This window comes from Patiria miniata, unplaced genomic scaffold, assembly GCF_015706575.1.
Source record: "Patiria miniata isolate m_02_andy unplaced genomic scaffold, ASM1570657v1 HiC_scaffold_27, whole genome shotgun sequence".
NCBI lineage: Eukaryota > Metazoa > Echinodermata > Asteroidea > Valvatida > Asterinidae > Patiria > Patiria miniata.
In genome coordinates this window covers 5449591-5474983 of record NW_024037066.1, presented here as the reverse complement: position 1 = coordinate 5474983, position 25393 = coordinate 5449591, and the positions used below count along the sequence as shown (strand labels likewise).

At 38.6% G+C, this 25393-nt stretch overlaps 1 protein-coding gene across 1 annotated transcript in view; it reads right to left on the bottom strand.

The window, feature by feature from the left end:
- Nucleotides 1-6310: 6310 nt before the first annotated feature.
- Nucleotides 6311-25393, bottom strand: part of LOC119734244 (hormone receptor 4-like) — a 33828-nt gene continuing 14745 nt past the window's right edge. The window contains 4 exon segments of the mRNA XM_038207619.1: nucleotides 6311-10539; nucleotides 15398-15838; nucleotides 15841-16195; nucleotides 19715-19767. Of these exon segments, the coding sequence (XP_038063547.1) occupies nucleotides 10328-10539; nucleotides 15398-15838; nucleotides 15841-16195; nucleotides 19715-19767 (1061 nt within the window). The 3' untranslated portion in view covers nucleotides 6311-10327.

The window sequence follows — 25393 nt, the reverse complement described above, 5'->3', positions numbered from 1 at the left end:
CTCATGTAAGAGAACTAAATCAGAAAAATAAAGTAATGCTTGGTTTCAAAGTAAATGTGGACTTTTTGTGTGCTTTTTGGAGTAGTGATTTGGATGAATTTGGAAAAGAGCAGTGAGAATTTTATATCGATCTGCAACATGTCTGACCATTTCCCCATTCGGTGGTCATGTTTGTCATTTTGTTTTGTACATATATATGTATCTTCATGAAATACACTTCAACAAGAAAATTAAAAAAACATCTTATGAAACTGGGGGCCGTAGGGTTGAAGTCGAAACCATTCGGTGACCATTCCAGACCTCTTATATGTGATCATTTCATTTCAATTTGCAAAGACAAACAAGTTAAATAACTAACCTAGAAAGTTCGTTATTTGAAAGAAAGCTGATTAGTAGGCCCCCTACATATTTGCTGTTTTTGTTTGTGACCCATTGTACCAATTAAAGGTTTCTTTTTCAATTCTACTTCGCCATTATTGCAATCCAACTGTTTTGTATGACAGTGTTTGTGTGAGGTCTAAGGGAAGAAAAATAAAGAAACTTCAAGACTGATTTGCAAGATTTGCCATAACAATAATCCCTCTCCCAGTCCCAGCGATTTTAACGAGCTCTGTGTTCACACAAATATTGATATTTTAATGGCTTCTTGTATTTGTAAGTTTGGAAGCTTATAATTATTATTAATATGCGATTGTTTGGCCAAATGCAGGGGCGGATCCAGGAATTTTTGCAGGGGGGGGGTCATCAGCAGAAAAATTCTGAAATGTAGACAGGTTTTTTTTTCTCCGGACACTAGGGGGGAGGGGGGGCTCGTACCCTACATTCAATGGGGGCGCTGTTCAAATCCGATGATCACATTATTTTTAATGTATTTCTATGAGAAAAAAAAATATTTGACAGAGCTGGGGGGGGGGTTTGACTTTGATTCTGCCAACCAATAAGAGACGAGACAAAATCATATGTATAAGTGACTGTTGTAATCAAGATTTTAGAATCAAGCCTATCCAAATTTTGTGTCTTTTTTAAGGGGGGGGGGGGGAGGTTGACATGTTTTGTGGAAATGTTCCATAATGGTTAATATGGAAGTATTCAACTATTTTGCCAACAGCTGTTGGCAAAACAAAACACAAAAAACACATTTTCGTAAATTCCTAGGAAATAAAAGCTGTGCTTGGTAATTGTGTGTTTGAATGCATGCACATGCCGGATCTAAGCAAACAGTGAACTTTGCCGATGGAAAAGCAGATGGCACATGAATTGTGTAGCATGCTCATTGTCTGAGCTTAAAGGGAATATACAACATTTGCAAACATCGAAAAATAAAACTACCAAGTTTTTGCGAAATACCTTAACAGGATGTTGGTAAATGACAGTCTAAAGCATCCTGTAAAATTATGGCACCTGGTATGCTGTCATTTTCAAGAAAAGTGGTATTTTTGTATCAATTTCCAACGCTGATCGGCCGATCAGCGTTGGAAACAACTGGCTTTTTTTCAAATACTAGCCCCAATTGACCATTGCACTTGTTTGCGATCGATTACAAACCTATAAACGGGTACGAGCCAGCTAGACTGGTTCCCTGACCTTACAATTCCCCCAAAGTATGTTAACTGCTCTGTTTCTTCTTATATGGAGTCAGGGAACCAGACTACAGGAAAATGATCGTTTTTCTTGGTTTTTATAGCATTTTCGAACCCAAAACCTCCAAAAAGTTAGTGTAACTATATTTGCTTTATATTTCCAACCCCCCAATTCCATCCATTTCTGAAAATTACAGCAAAAGCAAATGATGTATATTCCCTTTAATTCCGCCAAGTCCACACAAACAAAAAGTCTATTTCAAGGTCTGTTAAATGATATAAGCTCATTTTTCACATCTGGCTATTCTGCAATTGTGGTAAAATTTTGGCTCCATGTAATAGCAATATGTTAACTTCTCTCTCTCACCCCCCCCCCCCCTTTCGTCGTTCCAATTACATGAAACAGTTGCTCAGGGGAATTAACTCCAAGCTGACATAAAAATGTTTATCATTACTCGAAAAGCTTTTGTTAGATTTGTCTGTCCCGAAAGTCAATAAAAACAACACATGTTCCTTCAAAATGGTGTGTTTGAATCATACTATGTTAACGATTGGTTGAATGATGTTGTGTATGTAGACAATCATTCCTTAGTGTGGATTGGTCTCATGAATATTCATTATCATTTATGACTGGTCTGGAGGGTTAAGCTTTTTGTTACATCATCATGATGTCATCCTGAGGTTAGGCCAAAAAAAAAAAAATCGGTCTCTGGTCAGCGCGCGCGTCGATTTTAATCATGCGCGTCAATCTTTTTTTTTTCTTAAATGTTCCTCGGTAGCTCCAACAGCGCCCTCTATTGCCGCACCTCAATTTTTTTTACCAAAGAGCACCAAGGAATGGGAAATTGCACCACGGCAAATGATCGAGAGCACCAAAGCAAATTATGAAGGACACCAATGTACATGAGGACACCAAAAAAGCAAATTAGTACCCCACCTTGTCTGTACAATCCAAGCTTGAAGAAAAAAAAAAAAAAAAGCCGCGTCGCCGCGTCAATTCCGGAACTTTGGTTTGACCGGAGACCAAATATTTTTTTTTTTTTGGCCTTACACAAAAATTCACATTGTTTTGTACACCTGACAATTTCTTGACTTAACATATGTACATTAATTGCCAACTAAACTGTACCACTTATACTTATGCAGATAGATGCAAAAGATGTTTTTTACCCATTCTATTTTATATTTTATCGGCAATGAGGTTGCAATTCAGTACATTTTAACGATCAAGCTTTTATGGTGCCAACAGATGGTAGGATTTAATATCTCATTAATTTACTATGTGTTTGCATGTTGGAAAAAAACCCCTCTTGTTACGGCCTAGGAAACATTATTACAGTCGTTAAAGTAATTTGCCTGTGTGTTTTTTTGCCCATAAATTTGCAAGTTTGTTTTGGGGATGACCTATTGTCGTTACAGAAGCCACTCAAGAAGTGGTCGTTAACATCATGTTCATTGATATAGTGAGTACTTTGATATAGTGAATACTTTGATATAGTGAATACAGGGATGATCCCAAGGTATCACACTCGGTGGGGGGAGGGGGGTTGAGTGGGGAGGGGGGGGGGTGATTGCTTTTCTGTTTTCTTGTAGATCATGTTGGTCATGTTGTTGACCTGTTGTGTGTCTCTGTAGGCGGCATCTGGTTCGGCGTATTTAGTTATTTTATTTCTTATTTTAACTGGGTAGCCCATTCAGTGGAATCCACTGATCTCCCATGGGTCCCAGTAAAGAGAAGACAGTGTGAAGAAATTACAGTTTTAGAGGTGGGAGGAAAAGCCCAGAAGAGTATTCTGAGGAAAACCCACGGAATCAGGTAGGGACTGAAAACCCAATCCACATATTGGCCCGGGCGGGATTCGGACCCGGGTCACAGCGGTGGAAGGCGAGGAAAGTACCGCTGCACTGACTCCCCACACCAACCTGACTCCCCTAGTCACACCCCCCCCCCCCCTATACCCACCAACTTCCTAGCTGGAGTTACCTCAGCCCTCAACCTCGTCCCCAGTGCTTACTTTATTTCCAACCGCGTTTCCAATAGTAAACCCTGGATAGGAAACTTTCTTCCTGTATCCGGATTGGATACCGCAATTGGCTAGTAATGGATTTTTATCGTGTACTTGGTGCTATATATTCACAACGTGCAGTACGTGTTTTCGCGATCATTCGTCCACGCCTTCTCGAAAATACTAATTTCCTTTCCAATTTGCTCATATTAATATGAAATATGATACTGCATGTTGTCTCGATAAGATCGTAACAGTTTGATTTCAAAAATCGTGTTTTCGTAACTCACACCGTGCTCGCGCTGCTACGAATTGACTCTGTTTTTACCCCAGACACCGCATACAAAAACAAACGCTAATGTGTAACGCATATCCAGGCACCAGACTGTTCCTCATTTGCATACGTGTGCAAAAATCTTGCACATGCAAATGATCCAATACCAGGGTGAGAGAGCAGGTAGTGGTGGGCGCGTACTGCTCGACACCCTGGGTACGAGGTTGCCTCAGCCCTATCATTGGGTTGTCCTATGCCTATAAGACAACTCAATGATATAATACAGGGCTGAGGTAACTCCAGTTACCAACTTCCCAACTTATTACTGTGTTCAGGGGAGCCTTTTTGGAACCAGGTACTTGACATGTGAGTTTCATAGTATCCATCCATTCCAACAGTTATCAGTGGAAAATGATGTAAAATGTAGAGAACATTGGTCAACACTTATTTACGTTTGACAAACCTTTTGGCTTCATTCAGCACCGTTTCAAGTTCCGGCATTAGGGGGCCACATTGCTGTCTAGGAAGGGGGGGGGGGACACCACAAGAAAAAACACCATTGCAGAAAATTGTTAGGCTTATTTTTTGGCCAATTGGGGGGGGGGGGGCAGTTGATGGGGGCAGAGGGGCCCTCTGCCCCCCCCCCCCCCCTCTCCCAGCAACAGGCCTGGCTTCATTCCTAGATGGAATAAGACTTGTTCTGTAGTAAAAAAAAATGTTTATTGCATTTTTCAGTTTCTCGTTTGAGTTTGACCTAACAAAAATGGAGTACTATGTATATGTTATGCATGAAAAATTGAAATAGATTTGTTCCTTTATTTTTTTGAAACAGTCATTACAAAGTAGGACTTGACATTTGATATCTTAAGGCATTTTGGTAAGAATTTAAAAAAAAAAATGAAAATTAAGAAAATCTTAATGTTCTGTAAAAACAGAATTCCAAGGCGATTCTTAATCGAATAAAATGCACAAATGACAGTTATTCATCTGTTGACAAAAGAACATCCTAAATTACAGTCGATCAGGAAAGCTAGAATTGTGCCCATTCAACTATTCCACATACGTGACGTTTGCCGTTTAGGTGTGGATTCTCTTCAGCAAAGCTCCCCTCAGAATAGATCCAGAGATGGAGATCGCTCTATTTGTATTCGTTCAGATTTCAGATGCGTTTATGTATAATAATATAAAAAAAAAACCGCAATATTTACTTACACCTCTCTCCGCGACTCATCTAGCCCGGATGAATCGTTCCATTTACCACCCGTCGTCTTTGATTACAATGTAAAGCCTCCTTGTCGGATCTTTACACTCGGAACTAAGGAAAGAAAGTGGACTCAGGGAAAAAAGGAGGACCTCTCTGATACAAAGAACTCGGCTGCCGCAGCATCACGTAGAGATGGTAACCTTGGAAACTAGTCCATGGGGGGGGGAGGAGGGAGAAGAGAGAAAGCATTTGCAGGTCTCTGTTCTCTGTTCACGAGGGTCACGACGTTTGCGTCAGACGAGGAAATAGACTTGTACCGTTTGTGTGCCAATTGTATGTAGAGTGTATTATGTGACACACTTGAATCAGATCTTTTGTGTGTGCGTGTCGGCCATTTATACTCGCTGGTTTATATTGAGAGCATGTTCAAGAAATAGCGGCTCGGAATCGTTTAGAGCACTACTGTTTCCCTTGTGTCATTGTTGCGGTTTCGATGCGATTGAATATTTACGTTTCTTTATTTTGGTTGAATAGGCCAGTTTATTTTCAGCAGTCTTTTTCCAGATTTCTGAAATGGGCCTTGTGTTTGGCCTTTTTTGGGGGGCTGCCTGCTTCGTAATCCCTTAGGAATGTTGGGTTTCAATGTTATCTGGAATTTTAATTTTAAATAAGCAAACTTCCTTTTTTGGATTGAGAATTGCCAACTTTAATAGTTTTGCGCGTCAAACTTTTGTGGCCTTAGCTATGAGTCATTTTCATTTCGTGATCCGTATTCATTCATTCATGTCTGGGCCGTTTATGCCAAGCGATATCTTTGTCGAGCACAGTCTTGTGCACTTGTTGTTAATATCAAATTATTGCCTTTTTGCAGCGATTTAAATCAAAAAAGGGAAAATATTGTTGGTAAGACACGAGCATCAGAGAGTATCCAAATTTCAGACTTTTGTTCCCCTTTCCGAGTAATAATTAATTAGAAAGGTTTCTTTGTTCCGATCTTGAGGACATCTGAATGTCCATTGTCCAAGATAATGGCTGCATCACAGTCAAGGAGCAAATGACTTCATGTCATTCTTGAACTAACAAAACATTTTTTTTACTTGAGCAAACAAGAAATAATGTCTTCATTCAGTACTATGTTTTAACAAAATCACAAGGGGTTAGTTAACCTCATACTTGATATTCTGGCTCAAAATTGAAATTTGGTAAAAATGTAGCCGACAACAAATAAAAACACATTGGCCCGCTGTTTGCACATAATTTTTCTTTTATTGTATTCTTGACATGACCACACAGTGCATACAATGTAGAAGACTCTTAATATGTTACACAGCACCGGGAAACTTAAAACACAGGTGGGACTATCATGGGCTTTACAATTATAAATGAGATGTAAAGTACACACACCACGAAGAAAAAAAACCCAAATTGCTTCTTCCAAAGAGAATATCTCTGTTCTCAACGGTGGGATGAGGAAAAGGTGGGTTTGATAGATTTTTTTTAATCCGATAGGATTTTTGAATGGAAGAAATTTGTTTCAAATCAGTACAAGAATTCAGCGTAGTTTGGACACAGTCCAGACAGTCTTACAATGAAGGCTTTTGAAAACATAAAGGTTTGTGCAACGTTACTGTCTGCGACGTGTTCTGTCAAAACTGGACGCTTCTGGCCAGAGTTTGAAACGGAGAATTTTGGAGATACAACCCCCCCAAAAAACAGTCTGGGATAAATTCTGCGTGTTTTGCAAATTTGTGATCTCAAAACTTGTCTAAAATTTGGGAGCACAATTTTGCCCCAAAGAAGTTTTTTTTTCTCATAAGTGTTTTTGGGTAATGATGTATCAGTTCAAGAAACTCTCTCGTTAATGCTACCTCACAGAAATTTACCAATTTTTAACAGCATAATTTCGCCACGGAATTTCCGTTTTCAAAAATTAAAGTATCATTTGTAAAGCAGAAGATCTACATGTATTTATTAACGGTATTGAATTTTTTTTTCTCAAATTACCAGTTGCCCAGAAGAGTCCGTTTTTGACAAAATCCATCAAAACTGTGTTGAATTGTGATCCAAATCTGACACTTAAAGTGATGTTAAAGTGACACTCATATCACACAGGGTATCAACTATATTTTCTTTGTTACATTAAACCTTGGTGTAAATAATTATCCAAGATCACACTGTGAACAAAAGAGAATTCAGTTACTCCACCGTGCAAGGCTGATCTATTTCCTGCAAAAACTGATTTTCTTTAATTCCTTAATAGAAAATATTGCTTGTTTCCTGAAGGAAAAAAATTCTTGTCACTTTCCCTGGAATTATTTTCTAGGGAATGAGACGAGAACATTTGTCTTGATCTCATCCTTGGTTTTTACCTTTCAAATGTTAAGAAATCCAATTTTAGCATTGTAAAACCTTAAATTGGAGGGAGAAATATGAAAATGTTTTGAGATAAAAACGTGAGAGTTACGTAATGTGGTTAGTATTAAAATTTGCAGTCTTGAAGTCAGGATTCTTGCTGATCTGTCCAACAGAAACACATGAACAAAATACGCTTATCCCCATATTTTGGGGGCTCAAAAAAGGATCCAACCACACGCACTAGCGGCACTACCCTGTAAGTATTAGGTAACTTCATTTTTCACAGTGACGCAAACGAATAATACATTTTTAGCCCTAACTTCGACCGAGTTCCAAAATTGCAAGATCATCCATGATGTACTTGGCTGTTCCATGAGAATTAAAGATTTGAAATTAAGAATAAAAAGATTCATTGACAAAAATGTGTCATGTCAGATATTAAACAAAGAAACTTCATTTGAAATGTAGAACATCCTACGTACAGCCCATAAAACATTGCTCATAAGTTAATTAAAACAGACACCTACACCAGATAATTTTTCTTATAATATATATATTAATTTGTATAACCCTCTTAAGACAAGAAAGCACTCCAAAAACAATCATTTAAATGATTGAAAAACACCAACACAATTTTTTTTCTGTACAACACAATCTACAAACATACACAAAAAATGCTGAAGACACCCATTTTTTAATTTTTTTTTTTATATTTTTTTTTTTTGGTAGTTTTCTTTTCTTTTCCAAATCCTCAGTGACCATGTTAAATATTGGAGACCAGCTCCGAAACATTTACAAACAAGAGTCCCTGTTTTTTCCCTCCACAAGATTATTTTCCAGAGGACAATTATACAAATGCATGACTTTCTTTTCTTTGATGGTAATATGTACAGGCGAAATACTGTCGGTGGTTTTTTTTTTTTTTAGTTTGATATCCCACACACACAAACAAAAATGATTAAAATATCCTCTTCTGAACATCTGAAACCATTCCTTACAAGACACAATTCTAAATTCTCCAGCTAAAACAACCATTCATAAACTTCCTCATTTCCGTACAAAAAAAACCTCTAAAAATTGACATTATATTTTAACACCATTCTACAACGTGAACCAAATGACAACAGCACTAGAAGATTGTGACGTTAAAATGTTACACAATTTGACACCCGCCGGACCATAAACACTTTATAAAAACACAATTCACAACTCAAGCAGATAAAAGGCATATTGTCGGTTTCTCAAAATCTCTCTTTTTGCAAGAAATGGATGAAAAATCGGTGGGTTCAAATCAGATTATACATCCTCAAAGATACGAAACACATCCAATCTAAGCTTCCAACTACAAAGAACCGTTCCCATATCTTTTCTACCACGCAACAGGATCAAAAATATATAAATATATTTATATATATATATGACTTTGTTTTTTAATAGTGACCGCCAAAATTTTATCTTTGGCTAGCGTGTGTGCTTGTGTGAAATACTTTTAAAAAAACACACAATTAAAGTGAAATATTTACAGAATGTTTTTCGGTGGAATCGTGGATGACGACAAGGCAATAATCAACATGTGCTAGTAACAACCTGGTACAATAACCTTGACTAGCGCTCAGCGAAACACATCAAAAGTGCTCTACTTCTAGCCACATTACGCAACACAAAATACATGGTCACAGGAAGAATGGGACCAATGATTTATAGGTACCAGCATTTTTTTTTCAATTTTTTTTATTTTCACAAAAAAAACTTGCAAAATTTGAGGGATTGTCAAATGATATAATAATGTTACAAAATGAACTTTGTGTGATAACCACAAAAACGTACAATCTTGTTCCGTAGTTGTGGGGACATACACTTGTCTGTGCAAGGTATTTGTGGGGATCGAAAATGCTGTGGGCACAGCAGAAAGTCCCCATAACTCGGTCCTAATTTGCCTAACAAAAAAAACTTTACCCACGTTCACATGTCCCTTGTTCTGTTTAATATAATGAGAGTGTATGTAAGTAGGATTTGTCAGGGCAACTGGAAATGTAACTATTACTTTAGAACAAACTGGTTTATTGGGGGGCATGACTGCTTGTACTATGATCACAGCAGCCCTGTTTACATTATCTAGCACATGTTGATCAATTCAGCTGTCTTTTTAAAACATTTCTTTCTTTCTGCTAAAAAAAAATAACCATGAGAGGGGCATTTTCTTTTATAAAGTCGGAGGTCAGGTTTTTGCTTAAACTCTATATTATTTACAGAACATTTTCTCTTTATTCCAACCCAGTGTTTTGACACTGATATTTATACATGTAATACACTATGTACAATAATAATGCACAAGGTTTTTCACACAAAAACAAGAGAGAAAAACTACTCTTTAATTTAAAAATTGAGTTTTTGGTATATTTATTAAAATGAACTTTTGGTAATTTTTGTTTAATTCATTTTTCTTACTTATTTTTTTTAATTTTATTAGGTTTTAGGAATACGTTAAATGTGGAACACGGAGAAAGGTGTACTTGTACATTGTTTGTACTGTGGTCTTTGACACAGTGCGCACTTGTTCTTGACAAAAGATACCAAAAATTGAAATCGCAACATCTCCAAATTTGACTGACGCTTAGCTTCAGAAATTTGTAGTATCACGGCCTTGGTACCAGACCAGAAGGGCGCCCTGTAACACACCCAGAACAAATTCACGAGAATATCACGACGGATCTTCCAAAACCTGTTAGGAAAAATCTGCTCAAGTTACACTCAAGCAAAATGAGATTAAAAATTTTGGGATCTACTATTTTTACACACAAAAAATATACATGTACTCATAACTGAGCATGTGCATTGCATCGGAGGGTAATCTCAGCACGGAAGGGGAAATCCGAGCACGGGGGTGGGGGTAATATCCCAGCATGCCTCAGGACTTAGCCATAGCCACTGCGTTGAGCAGGTAGGGCATGTACAGGAGTTTGCACTTGCAGAGGAGTTCGGAGCACTTGCGCAGTTCGGGCAGTTGGCTCATCAGTTCCTCGAAGCGACTCTTATGGTGGTTGACTTCAACAAAGTCGCGAAGGGCCAAGACGTAAGGATGCTGGACCTGTCGGACCAAATCGTTACTGGCACCATTTTCTGCAAGGTTGGAAAAAAACAAAGGGAGAAAAACACAAAATTGAGCCTGGGAACTCACATTTACATTTTAAAGTTTTCAAGTTGTATGTTCTTTGTACTTCCTTCTGATTTGGGGCATCTGCTTCACTCTGAAAAAGGGCACTCATTTTGTACACAAACTAATTTTCAGTGGATTTTTTTCGTTTTGATGTCTCACTCAAAAGTGAGTAACTTTTATATATTGCTAGGAAAAATAGCAATTGAAATCTATTCTTCGAGGTGAAATGCAAAATAGCACGGGGAATGGATCTTTAAACTCAGTATTCGAGAAATTTTCTGAAGTTTAAATGACCATTGTTTTGGATAAAGAGGTGCCATTTTGGAAAGATACACAAATGCCTTCCTGAAATAAGTGAAGTATTTCAGGAATTTTCTTGTGTCGAAATTTGCCAAAATGACATCTATGAAATCGTTACTGGTACCGTTTTCTGCACGGTTGACAGAAGTGAATAAACTACAGACACGCAAAGGAGGAGAAAAAAAATCGGAGCATATGAATCGTTTTATTGGCAATTTTGTTCACGTGATACCGGTACATTTCTCTCGCAAACACTCAATACTTAAGAAGTTTTACTTGCGTCAAAATGTTACAAAAATGATCGTCCTGTAAAATGACACCTCATGGATTAAGCCACTATAGCTTTCCGTCAAATTTGCGGGGTTAGGGGAAAAAAGACAAAGGCAAATCCAAACATTTGCTCCCACGTTCATTGTCGTAAGTTGGCAATCGTGGTTTATGAGTGAGTCATGACGTCTCCCGGCTTAACCACACGCAAGTCAAGATTTATCACCAAAAAAGAAATCCCCCTCTGTCTCTTTCAGTCTAACAATAGGCAGGAATGGACCGGAGCGACAGGCTAACAAATGGTCATAAGCTGTTGATTGGCCAATGTCTCATCCATGGAACGACTTCCGGTTGCCATGGTAACTGGACATAAGAGACGAGCCGAAGGGGCTGATGCAGGAGGCGGGGGATTTGGGGGAGGATGATGATTTGGGGGGGGGGGGGCTGGGACAAGAATTGTCCAATGCACTCAATTGGGCTGGCCATACTGACTTGTAAATCAGCCTAAATTTTGGTCAAACCCCCCCCCCCCCCCCTTTAAAAAAGTTTGAATGACAGGAACATGTGTCAGTGTAATCATGTTTAATACTTGCCGTTATCTACTCTCTGACTGAAAGGTTGTTTCATGAGGTTGTGCTCTCTTAGGCTCCAATTTGTAAATTTTCCAATTTAATCCACAATATTAAAATCTGATTTTTTTCCCCAGCATCTATAAACACCAACCTTACACAGGTCTGTGTAACAACATTTGCTATATAATACTAACCCCCAAATCCCTTCATTTCTGAAAATTCCAGCAAAAGCAAATGTTGTACACTTTAAGCACAATTGTGTTCGTACTGAACTATTGCAGGGTACAGTTTGACCCTAACCCACCAAGATCTTTCAAAATCCAACAAGAGGTTTTAGTAGGATTTTGTAGGACTGAGGAAGGTAGAGGCCAGGCACTGTTACTTTTACATAAGGCTTGATGTCCCTTGAAACTTTGTGTAGGGACAAAGAGTGTGCCATTGGGTTCCCGCACAGTGGAGGATTTTGTAAGATTGAGGAATGCAGCACCCAGGCACTGTTTTACATGAGGCTTGATGTCTTGGCAAAGTATCAAGTATGTGCCACTGGCTTTCTGTAGAGTGGAGGATTTTGGAGAACTCAAGAAAACGCCACACAAAATTTCCTTAGGTTTAAGGAGTTATGGTTGATTTTACAAAAAGCTTGTTCATTTTCTGACATCAAGTGCACTTTAATTTTGTTGAGCTACATGTTCCTGGAAATCCCTGCCCATGTTTTATTCATCTTTGCCTGAATCAGGCTTCGATTCATTCAATAATTAATCATTCCAAAAAAAAAAGCTGATGGCAGAATATGTACAAATATCCACCTCCAAAGTATTTTTAGTATTTTTTTTTTAACGGAAATGGTACTGGTATACTCTCCCATAATCTAAACAAAAACCCCAAATGTTTATCTGGTGAAGAAAACATGTTTAATCACCCTCACAAACGCAAGAAAAACCGAAACTTTTGAATCGACTCATCGCAATTTGTACCTTCCTCAACTCGTGAGAGAAAAGACAAAATTGTGGTCAGCGTTTTTGTTAGATGTACACGTTTTACAAGGAAAGACAAGTATGTATTTATATTTCTTTTTTTTGGTTTAAAGTCTGTGGGTGAACTGCACTCACGCACTCAAAGTGCAACTGGCAGGGTAAAAAAAGTGCAGTGGGACGTGTCACCTCTGCATAACATTAATATCCTATCGTCGTCGCATCAATACATTTTTCCCCCGTCTTTTCATACTCGTTTGCACAGTGCTGCCTCTTTCATTAGATAAAGGGTCGGAACAACAATACTGGAAAATTGAAAGGGGGGGGGGGGGCGACCAGAATCTGACAATTGTTTGAATCAAGTCCACCTTCAGGGATATTGAGGAAAATGATATACGTGTATTTCTAGGACTGAGCAAATGCATTTCATCAAAGTGAAAGCGATTTCCGCTGCACAACTTGTGATAAAATTATTTGAAACTAAAACTTTACGTGTTGATGTCTGAGTGATTTATTGCATGGGTTCTGGTTTTTTTTATTTGTTTTTTTTTTATTTTTTACTTTCTGTAATTGAAAGGGATTATATACAGTTAGGAACAAAACCTGTTCCTATCTTCTCAAAGTTTAGTTGTGTTTACGTTAACAGATGCGCTTTTACTTCAGATTATTTATTTATAACTAATATCATTTTTCCTTTTCCTTTTTTTTAGACATGGCCCAAAGGAAAAGGAAATGTACACCCACACTCAAATACATTGGTTGTGATCAAACGTAAGCTCAAATTTGGTTAGTCGAACTCACTGATTTCATTTAAAACGAAAAACAATAATAATTTTACACTTCCAATAAAGGATTTTTCTCCCAATCGCCGTAAGAGGAAAAAGTCTTAAATAAAAGAAATTAAATTGGTACTCCAAAAGTGCAAGTTTCTTCAACTAAAGCAGTGTCTAGTATGTACATGTATATCCACATAAGGGTTCATATTCTTTTGTTCATAACTCCAAAAGAAGCAAAAACAAGTGGAAAAGACAGAGAGTGCTGAGAATCAAGGAAATAAAAAAAAATTAAACTAACAAAATCACAAGAAGAAACCTGCGAGGCAGGGCAATCACCCTGTCTGAGAGAGTCTTCTCCCACCGGCCAATTGTATTCCTCAAGAAAAGTGCAAGACACTTCGCCTGCACTTTGCGCCGAGCCCCGTCAAATACTGTCACCGAGACTAACAATGAACTTCCTTAAGGCAAGACATGTACTGGCTGCGCACACACACATTACCACACAGTCTGCCTATTTAGCACATCGTACGTCATTCCACCAACACAAAAAAAAAATGCCCCATTTTTTTTATTCTTCTCTTCTAGCCTCTTCTTTCTCCAAAAAAAAAAATCCTTTCTCTATTCTTTCACTGCCTCTCTGTCTCTGAAACGTGAATGGACCTTATATTCCGGGAGACTGGACAATAGTGCACAGACGGGGAGAAAAAAAAAACCTCGGGCCTACAGCCACTGGCTAGGCACAATGTGGCTATTGCGGGGATTTTCGCCTCAAGGGGAAAGGGAAACGACCGTGGACGGATAGATTTCCAAACCCAGAGCAATCCACACCTCATATTCTCTCTCTCTCTCTCTCTCTGGAGTAGACAGCATTTCACGAGGTGTCATGACGTATGTCTTGGGTCATTTGAAGAGAGTGTTTATTTTTAGCCGATATAATAGCAATTCTTTTTTGGGATAGCTATTGGTACAAGGAAACCACTGGAATTAGTAACTGAAGGTTAATTTTGGACCGAGTCCTGGCCCTGTTTAGGTTTCACAGAAACTACATTTAGAATCCATTTCTGTTTGATGATACTATTTCAGATAAGTCTTAATTTGAGAACTAAAAATGAGTTTTCGTCCAGTCACGTGTCATTATGGATTACCGGTACATGTGCAATCAAGATGTAGTTGGTACAAATTATAAATGAAGAACAGAAGCCAGGTACAAACTTTCTCATTGATCTCAACAATCAAATTGGAGGATGCTGGCAAAAATATTTGATTTGGCTACAAAGTAGAATTTCAGTAAAGTTGAAAATGAGTAAACTGTAAAATAAAAGTACCTGTAGCCCCAAACCAAACGATTTTGAATTGTGGAAAAATTAGCAAGCAGTGCTCTTGTGCGCTTGTGAAGGTAAGTTTCAATACATGTACATCCAACTCTCAACATTAGTTACTGTCATTTCATAGAATAACTGGTTGAAGTAGAATTTACAAACAAGTGCAAAGTTAGAAAAAAAAACGAGGAAACTCCAAACCACACAAGACTTTGTACAGTATTTTTTTCAATTTGTAATGGCATTGATGAGAAGTAAAAAATGAGGACATCAGTGGATCCGAAGAAAAGTTGCATGCCTGAATTTAGTTGGGACGTGGACAATTTGAGGAAATCAGCGGATCCGAGGAAAAGTTGCATGCCTGAATTTAGTTGGGACGTGGACAATTTTATGATGAGAAACAAAACCACGCGCCTCTCCAAAGCAATGTTGCTTTTTTTACATACACCATGCAAGCATGTCAGACTATTACGCAAGCATGTCAGACTTCAATCGCAGTTGTGATTGGTCACAATCCACTGGCCAGGGCTGAACGGCTCAGTCTATTTAACTACTGTGGAGATTAGACTGGAATTGTAAACACACTGTGAAAGAAGACACGTGTTGACAGACTTACTGAGATTGAGCAGGACGATGACTTTCAGCAAGAGGTACTCGTTGCGGGAGATGTTGAGTGTGCGGAAGGACGCGGCCAGCCGTGTCAGTTCCTCTACCGCCTCCCCCATCTCCTCACGGAACACGCCCATGTCCAGCTTGAGGTCCATGGTCTTGTTCATGCACTCCTGCAACGTCAGCAAGTTCTGGTGTACGCAGTGCTCAAAACCCAGCACTTTCTCCCCGCTGTTCTGTTTGAAGTACATGGCCCGGGCCACCGTGCACAGAATCAAGAGTTCCACCCATTTGGTCTTGAGCATGTAGGTGTGCTCCACGGGGGACAGCTGGGTGAAGAAAGGCAGGTGTTTGACCCACTGGACCAGGTTGAAGACTAGGGAGTCACCTAAGGAGCACTGCTGGTGAGTGAACTCGTCCAGTCCAGGCAGTCCTGGGTTTGGGGCGCGGTAGGGGGATGGCCGTTTTTGCCGGTGTTCTCTTTGGTGGACATTTTGAGGACCGCTGATTCCGTTTGTTGGAGGACCTCAATCAGCTGCGCCGTCTGCGGCCGGAGTTGCCGGACGTCGAGTTGCGATTGATGCTTGTCCCTGCCTCCGCCGCTGTTACTACTACTACTACTGTTGCTGTTCTCGGAGGGGCTTTGTGTCAGAGTCTTAGACTTCTGGTCCTTCTCGGATTTGAGGGTTTCCCTGGCAGCCTTCAGGGCTTGCTTGTCAGCCCGGTTTTTGCGGCTCAGCTGGGCCTTCTGCTGGGCAATCTGCTGGAACTTTTTCCGGAGTTTGTCGTAGTTCTTGGGTTTGCACTGTTCGACAAAAATAACAAGAACAAACCAATGATCAATTTGAATAAGCAAACTTTTGAAAAGAAAAAAAAATATAATAAAATAGAAGTCTTACAGATTTCTGTTGGCTACCATTGTATAATGCCGCAACCATGTTCGGCTTTCGAAGTATACAGTTAATGGAAAATCAAAGTGCAGCTGTCAAGTAGACTGGTAACTAGTATGAAGCTAATGGTTTCATATTGATCTATGCATCACACCCCTTGGGAACCTGACCAAACGGAACAGATGTCGTTATGTTCCGGCTTTACCCACCCACCCATCCACCCACAGACGGATCATAAAAAATGTTTTTCTAAAAAAATTGCCACTTGTTTAGATTCTTTCATGGGCCCGCCTCCTCCAACCATGATCTCCCTTGTCAGTACTTTTTTTTCACCGCTTGCCCTCCATCCGTGTAAAAAGTCATTAGGTTTGCCATGTCAGGCAGCGATGTGTCTATTGTTGTTGCCAAGTCCAGTGCGAGCAGTTTATAGCTATTAAGCACACTCAGCAGGGGTGCCTCTTACAGCCGTCCGTCAAACATGGTTCGGCAAGACGAATAGACGCACACAAAAAATTGTCAATGGGAAAATGATTTCAGTACGACACAGACTTTTGGATGGTTGAGAAAAATAAATTTTCCAACGCAGACATATTTTTTCCCTAAAACTCAAAGACCAAAAAGGAATATACCGGTAATGGGAAATTGCTGATGAAACCAATTTCAATTTAATGCAAACATCATTATTTATGGGGTATTTAGTTTTCAAGTATGTTGACCGCCATGGAAACTATATACCTGTATAAAAAAAATATTTGTTAAAATTTGACTGCCAAATTGGTTTTCCAGTAAATAATGAATAATTGGCAGGATTAATATTCTCATTAGTTTCTGTTTGAAATACAACTCAAATTGAATGTGGGGGTTCTCCCCTGACTCCTCCATCCCACCCCCCCCACCCACCCCCCATAACATATACATGTATTACAATAATTGGGTCAAATATAAAATTAAAAAACTGATGAAATTGGAAGAGTAAATAATCATGCATGTACTGGTAGGGAATAAACACTGTGTATTTGTCAGGGTAGTGGAACTGCCAGCTTGATAAGTGCATGCTCTTAACGATTAGTTTAGCAGGGTTGCTGGTAAATTGGAGTGTGCCACCTTGTCCTTTGGGTTTTGAATCTTAATGACGGCTGTTCTTCTTTTTCTTTTTTTAAGACAAAAAATGTACCAGCATCAGTGTCCATGCTTTGTCGGGAAACAAGCCCACAGTGTATGTGGATTTATATTGTTTACGTTCCGTTTAAATCAAATTTTGATCGCTTTCGAAGTCTTGTTCGAGAATAAAAGTGAGATTTGTGAGAACTTCCACATATGAAGGCTTCTAAAAGGCTGGTTCACACTTGGCGTGAATGTGAACACAAATGTGAATCTGCAATGATGATAAACTCTCATGATTATAATTCACAAAGTTTAAGCACATTTTGACTCTGGTGGTTTCTCAACATCAAATTCAATCTGTATTTGGCTGAGCATTATGAACTGGAATTTAGTATATTCGGTAAGCTTGACTTTCACCCAGATTGATTAATTTTCATGTGCAAGCAAATTAACAGATTTTATGATCCAAAAAATATGGTCATGAACACCAACTCCCTCCCCACCCCCCCCCCCCCCCCCCCCCCCCACCCCACCCTGCCCCAAATAAAATCAATCATTGAAACTAAAAATCCTCTGGTCAAGGGTATGTATACATGTACACTGTAAAAACTCCCCCCCCCCTCCCCTTCTCCCAACCCCTCCCACCCCAAATTAAATTAATAATTAAACCTAAAACTCCTCTGATACCATAAAATGTATCAAACAGACCAGTGTAACCTACATACTGTCCAGAAAATTAATCATTGATATAGCAACATTATTCAGTGACTTTGTGCCTCTCTCGCTGTCAATTCCAAAAAATTGGCGAATGTACATGTACATAAACCTGTCTTCGTAAAAAGGGCAATTTTGTGTTGTTTCCTATGAAATTCATTCATGTTAATCCTCTGCAAATAAATCATGTAGCATTACTCAAACTTCATGCTTGATATATCCTGTTCTATTTACCGGTATGAAGCCAGTGCCAGGATTTTTTTTGTAACTGTTTTTTGTTTTTTATATTCGAGGGGATTTGCGTGCAGGTGTTACCTAACCCTATCTCGCACCATGAATGGAACATTCCTTTTTTGACGTCAATGAGTAGCGAGTCATCGTCCCACCTGATAATTACCACCTCAAAATAGGTAAATCGAGAATCGAGATCAATGTACTGAGGTGAACTGCATCCAGTATAAAAAAAAATAAAAAATAAAAAAAACCGGATGGCTGGGCTGCTGTAGCTGTTAATACTGCAAATATACAGAAACGCACACACTGGGGAATATGGAAGTTTGAAAAGCTTTGCTAGTCCGTTCCAGTGGACAATATGGTCGGCCCGTGACGTACGGCGTAGAATTAATGGGACTTTCCCCTGCCGGTATTGTCCACAAAGTAATCCATTCTGGCTACAGATCGTCCCCCGATGACTCTTGTTTTTTTTTTACCCGATAAGGAAGCCATTAACGTTCATGACGTTGAGAGCACACAATGGGATTTTCCCGGGCTAAAATCATTTCCAGAACGAGCGATTTCTGGTAATTTCCCCTTGATGATCTGGAGCTTTCATTTTAGTACTTGTATTGTGTTAAGGAGAAACAATACAATTTATTCCTTCTGTGAATTGCAGAAATTTAGAAATGTGCTCCCCTGGATATTTGCTCATAAATCCAATTTTCCTTTCTCCATTTTTACTGTCTGTTTACGGACAAATATTACAATGAAACAAAAAAATTTGTCCCTTTCTTCTTTGATTGGAATTTGTTTAACGACATGGATTAGTTCAGATTAACGTTATTCTGCACTGTAATGTTGTAATGATTTACAATTGCATTTGGGAAAATGAGATTTACTGCTCAGACGAAGAATGGACTTTGTAATGGGCACTTTGTTATGTGTGTGCAGCAATACCTGTGTGTATTTACATGTAAGCACAAACATATGGTCATTTCAGCTTCAACAGCCTTAGTTCTTGTTCAGGTTATTGTTACTCTCTTAGTTCTTTTGTATTTTGTTCTACCCTTCAGTTGGTCCGTTCAGGTTTCCTGTTTCAAATAATGTAGTATCATCTCTCCTCCATATATTAACTATTGTACTATTATTTTTAGTGCTCTATTTTGGCCAAGTTTTCCGACAATTTGGCAAATTCTGGTATCAGCTGATCCATCAGAAAGGCACCATCAGCAAAACAAGGAAACAAAATGCAAATCGCTTTCATAAAATTTATCCCGCAAATGATAAAATGAACGTGGGATGAACAATCTTCACTTCATTTCTCTGGAAAAGTGGAATAATGATAAATTATAATTTTATTGTAATTTTGTTGTTTCCTCTTTTTTTTCTTTTTTTTTTACCTTGTATGAAAGTCCTGTGTTTCGACCCCCGGGCATTCGGTCCTCTCGAACAGCTGCAGAGAAACGATACAACAAAGAAACACAAATTACATTTTTGTAAACTATTTTCATAATAACATATCAAACATAGAAACCATTCCATTCTTATGGGTAAAAAGCATGATGCAGTTTAATACCCCACAGCCAGTAGGATTTCAGTTTTGAAATGTTGTTCACATTTCATGTTTGGGAGTGTTAACTACTTGACCAAGCGCCGACAGAAAAAAGACGGGTACCGGTATACAAACAACGCCAAGTGGCCAATAAAGAGGAGGGACAGCCCCCACCTGCACTTTTGAAAAAAAAAAAATTTAATTTGTGCAAATAAAATAATATCAAAATCAATCAATTTGTTAAAAAAGAAAAGACATTCTGTTTAACATACTATAAAACAGATATCTAAAGCAACTGTTGCAGAGCATGATTTTATCCATACAAATAGACACACTCATCAAAATCAAATTATAATGAAAAAAACCTTTTAAAAATCTTCCCGATGTTGAGCAATATTCTAATCAATGAATGGGAGGTTTGCGTGGTATAAACACCATGTGAATGAAAGATATATATCTCTTAGTGAGTTGTGTGGTTCTGAGAAGAACCAGTTGGTTTAACTCGTCATTTCGAACAGTTTGCTCTGCTCATCATCAGGAGACACTTCTTCCGTTCTCAGAACCAGACAACTCACTGAGAGATCTATATATATTTCATTCACATGGTGTTACCGCAAACCTATCATTCAATGATCATGTCCACCATGCAAACCCTTAAATCTTATTTAATATTCTAATTATTTATAATGGACAATGTACCAGTATTGCAAAATGTACACGTAAGTCTTTCCAACAACACAGCCTCACGGCATTAATATGTTGCATAGCAACACTTATTTTTTATTTTTAACCAAATATTATCAGTATGATTAGCGAAAATAATGAGCTACTCATTCATTGTCTGTATGGTGGAGGTTCATTTCATAGTGGTTGAGCGATTTGACATTTAGACGTAGATGCAATATTAATTACTGACATACTACATGTGCATGCGTCGTGATCCTGTCCATGCAAACGTGTTTTCTTGGACATGTGTCCGGAACACATAAAAATGTTTCATGTTTTGAAACATGTTCGTTGTTATATATTGTGGAATTGATTGCTTGTTCATTTAAAGGCTATGTCGGGAAATATTTTCTGTTTTAAGAAAACTTCGTTTGAAAGTCAAAATCATTACAAAAATGGCTTTGGAACAACAGAATGTGTTTATACGTATACTCAACAAGTCCAGCAAGTTGAGAAAAATGTTGAGATACATTTTGTACATCAATTTTTTTTTTTCAAAATGGAACTGGAAATACTGAATGCCTGTCACATATAAATTTTTGTAATTAAGACTTCAAACATACTGGTACATGTAGATTATTAACTCAGAAAAAAAAAGAACTTTGTTTTCCCATTTCCGTTTTGAAATACAGACTTTTTGGGAAAATAACGGACAATAGCATAATAATACCTAACAACTTGTCTCATTTCTTTTAGGTTATTATGACATGTAAATATTTTTCCTGTTATGAAACTGGCCTCGGCCCCTGCGGTATCCATTACAGGGCCTTTATTTTTTTTAATATTTAAATTACTTGAGCCTTGAGAATAGTCGGCAATTTATTATTGACCAGCAAATGCAGTCATTGACTCCCTACGAGGGCTGACTTCCACCAATCAATGTCGCTGGGCACCTAGATATCAGGGCTTTTTTTAATAATCATCAGACACATGAAGGTCTCTGTTAATTTTTTTCCCCTTTTTTTTTCTTCAAATGATCTCACCACAGAGGTTTCTGAAAGTCCTTGGTTCTGTGGATTGGTTCATTTGAAGAGAAGGGGGTGAATTTCGTGTTGGTGTGTTTTACGAAAAACTAGTTTTTCGATGAATTAATATTTGAAAACTGTCCCCACTCTTGTGTATTTTGTTTTTTGTTAGAATTTAGTCAGACATTCACTTGAGATCTCTAGAGGTTAAACATTTAAAAAATGAAAGACTTTTTTAATACATACCAGTATATTGGATTATTGATTTCTTTTTTGTGGGGGGGGGGGGGAATGCAAACAGAGAACACATATTTTCTAGGGTAAGATTAGACTCGTGCTTAGTCCATTCTTATGAAGTTGTAATGGGCTGGGCTACTTTTACATGCACATCAGATTTTGGACACAGGGTGACATCAGTCTCATTATTTGCGTCTTAATCCCAGACTCCCTTCATATTTATTCTGCAGGATAAGGAAGAGGTACATGTACCTGCCTACATAACTTTAATGAGGTTAAAGCAAGAGATGAGACATCTACCAAAAAAAAACATGGTTCACAAATGAACCAAAAAAATCTTGAAAACACAAGTCTAATGATCGACATGTTTCCAAGGTGACCCTCTCTGGTCTAATTCCAAAGGTTAGTTGATCTGTCGGGTAAGCTAGAAAATATTGCCAGGTCCAACAGTTGATCCCATTGCCATAGCAACCACAGATCTATCCTCCCAAAACTGCCTGCTCATAGCTACCAACCTCAACCAGTCCCTCAGGCTTGACAACTGATAACGCCCCTCCTCCTGGGCCAGAATGGTACAACCCCAGAAGCTGTTCTAATGTCCAGTCTGTTACTCATGGTCACTCGGCCTTGAGCCGGCCAAACAGCTTAGTCCAGACAGCCAGTAATCATTATGGACACAATAGTCTGGACAGCAAGGCCATCTGGTCGCAGGACCATGGGCTACTTTGTGTTGCAGGCAAATGGACTATCCAGGGCCAAATGAAAAAAAAAAAACTACTTGCATAATGCATAGATTATACAGACAAGCCCAAGGCTTTATTGTGCCCAAGGACCCCTAGCTAATTAACTCAAGAAAGGAAGAAAGGGGGGGGGGGGCTGGGGAGAATAATTCCTAGTACTAGAAGATGCTTGGGAGGGGGCTGCAGAAAGCTCACCTCGTAAGGACAAAGTTTCTTTTAGATGTTATGCAATTGAAGAATGCTTCTTCTAAACATAAATTCCCCACTTCAATCAAATGTCCATTGTACCAGTTCTAACTACAGTGTATTATCAGACTACCAGACAGTTTTGTTGTTGGTTCGAAACATTTCAAAGAAGAATTGTCATAGCTGAGAGGAATTGACAGCAGAGACACACAAAAAAACCACTTAGATTGTTGCTTCTGCTGACTTTTTAATGTAAAATCGAACCCTGGATGGGAATTCAGAAAAGAGTTGTTTATAGTTCTGTGAGTCTGTGTAGTTCGTTTTGCCTTAATCACTACCCATCCTGTTTGGGTCAGTCAGTGGGTCGCCCACCTCATTTTCCCGGGAAACAGAAGAAAAAAAACAATCCTGCGAAACAAAGCTGAATAATTGTAACTGTAAGAGTACGCTGGGGATAAAGAGCAAAGCAACAACATCCTTTTTCAGTAGGTTTGTTTATTCCTGATATTTCCTGTCGAACGTTTCCCCTGAAGAGGAAAAGCGTAACTTGCATGTTCACAGAAAAACATACGTGTACTCTAACTGTGAATGTCTCAATTCTGTTGTTTTTCTTGCTTACAGCAGCATTCTACTAAACAAAGTTCCAACAGGGAAAATACCTCCCCCTTTTAATTGGGGAGAGAGTACAAATTCTGAATGGCTTCAAATGCAAATTTAGGCATGGAGTGCGCCTACTCCTTCTGCCATGATGGAACTACCAATATCCATGTGCAACTCCTTTTTTTATCAAAATAATGGCCAAAATGCATATTTCTGATTGAAAAGGAAGAAGTTTTTGGAAGAAACAAAAATGGTCTGTCAGCATAGTTGGAGCATTTGATGTGTACAGTATATGTATGGTGTCAGTGTAATATAAAAAAAGTACAGCAAAAAGCAGTGTAGTAGTGCCATGCCATGGTATCATCACAGAGCATGGTTTGGGCTATGGTTTCACCTATGGTTTGCTATGTATCTGTGGTCACCTCATGAGGACAAACTCATCAAAGTGAATTATCCTCCCAAACAGGTGCAACATGTGAAGTTCCTGAGGATGGTATTTTTACCACAAGCAAGATAATGGTCTTATCTATGGTTTGTTGTGTGGTCACCTGATGAGGACAAAGTCATTAAAGTGAATTTATGGTCTCCATCCTTGCAGCCACCCCCATGGTGTAAACACTACTGATACCTCATCACTGCATGCAGAACCATGGTCTTGTGGTATAATTTATGGTCTTATCTATGGTTTGAATCATGGTAAATGTTCTTTGGTTTGGATTGATCCGTGGTTTGAAATTCTTTCTATGATGTGGCTAAAGGTATCAAGTAAAGTTTGAATCATGGTCTTATCTATGTTCTGATTCATGGTCTAACCAATGATTTGGATGACGGTCAGTTGAAACGATATACCGTAACAACACTTGAAGCATACCAGTGGGTGTGTACATGTGTACGTGTTCTTAACATTTTCTTCTTTTTTTTGCAGTCACGAACCTGTCCCATTATATATATTTTTTAGGTTAAAAGTCTTTAGATCAAAAGAGGGAAAGTACTGTCAGAGTAAGTGAACTTTAGAATTAGGCCTTTTCTGTAGTTTATTTCATGGACCCAAATCAGGGTTTTTAGCTGATCTGCTGACTACCTCAATAATGCAGACTACCTTTGTTCACACCTGACTGCATTTTATCACCTTGTTGACAAATGCACAAGGTAAACGTTTCATAACCATTTGATGAAGGTTTTTTATTTCCTTCCCTATCTGAAACGGGACAAAACACCTTTGTTTGTTTTTCAAAATTCAGATAGCAGGGGACAACCCCATGAATGCAATCCATTAAAACCCGCCCACAGCACATTATTCGTACCACCCACTCACAACAAACGCACAAATGAAGCAGGACCTCTAATCAAGTGAATCAATCAAGAACACACAAAGGAAATCGTTCTTTAATGATGCTGAATTCCATTTGTATGAAACATTTGAGGCCAAATATATCATTAATGACTTCAGTGAATGCCAGCAATTTTACTACCACACAGAAAAAGCATGACAATTACTGGTATCAAAGTTGGTAAAATTTAAAAAACTTTCCATATTAACATGCCTAGGCCTACACAAATTATGCAAAAATGAGTGAATAGCGGTTGGACAGTGGACAGATGCCCAAGGACGGATCCAGGCCAGTTGGCCAAACTGGCGACCTTCATCCCAACCGCACACAGATCACTGACCTGATGCAGGATACCAACCAACCAACATGGCCATCTGGGTAATAATTGCAAGATAATTAGAGCACAAGGATTTTTTCCCCCTGAGATAAAAGATTGTTCCTGGCAGGAAGGGTCGATTGCCGGAATATTATTAAAACAGATCACGAAAGAGTGAGAAAAAGAAGAGAGATCTCAAGGTCTACTAGAATTTCCGGCCCTGTAGTTACAAGGTTCCCAGAGATAATTTTTCAACCTTGAAAGGCAGAGTTAATGATTTGTATTAAACAGCAAAATATTAACCTCTGGAAAAACTAAGCGTGGGCAAAGGAGAGGGGGTGGGTAAATGTTTAACCTACGTAAAATGTACATGTATAAATGGGATTTAGGCTTTTGTTATTTTTCATTTCAAGTTTTCTTTCAAGA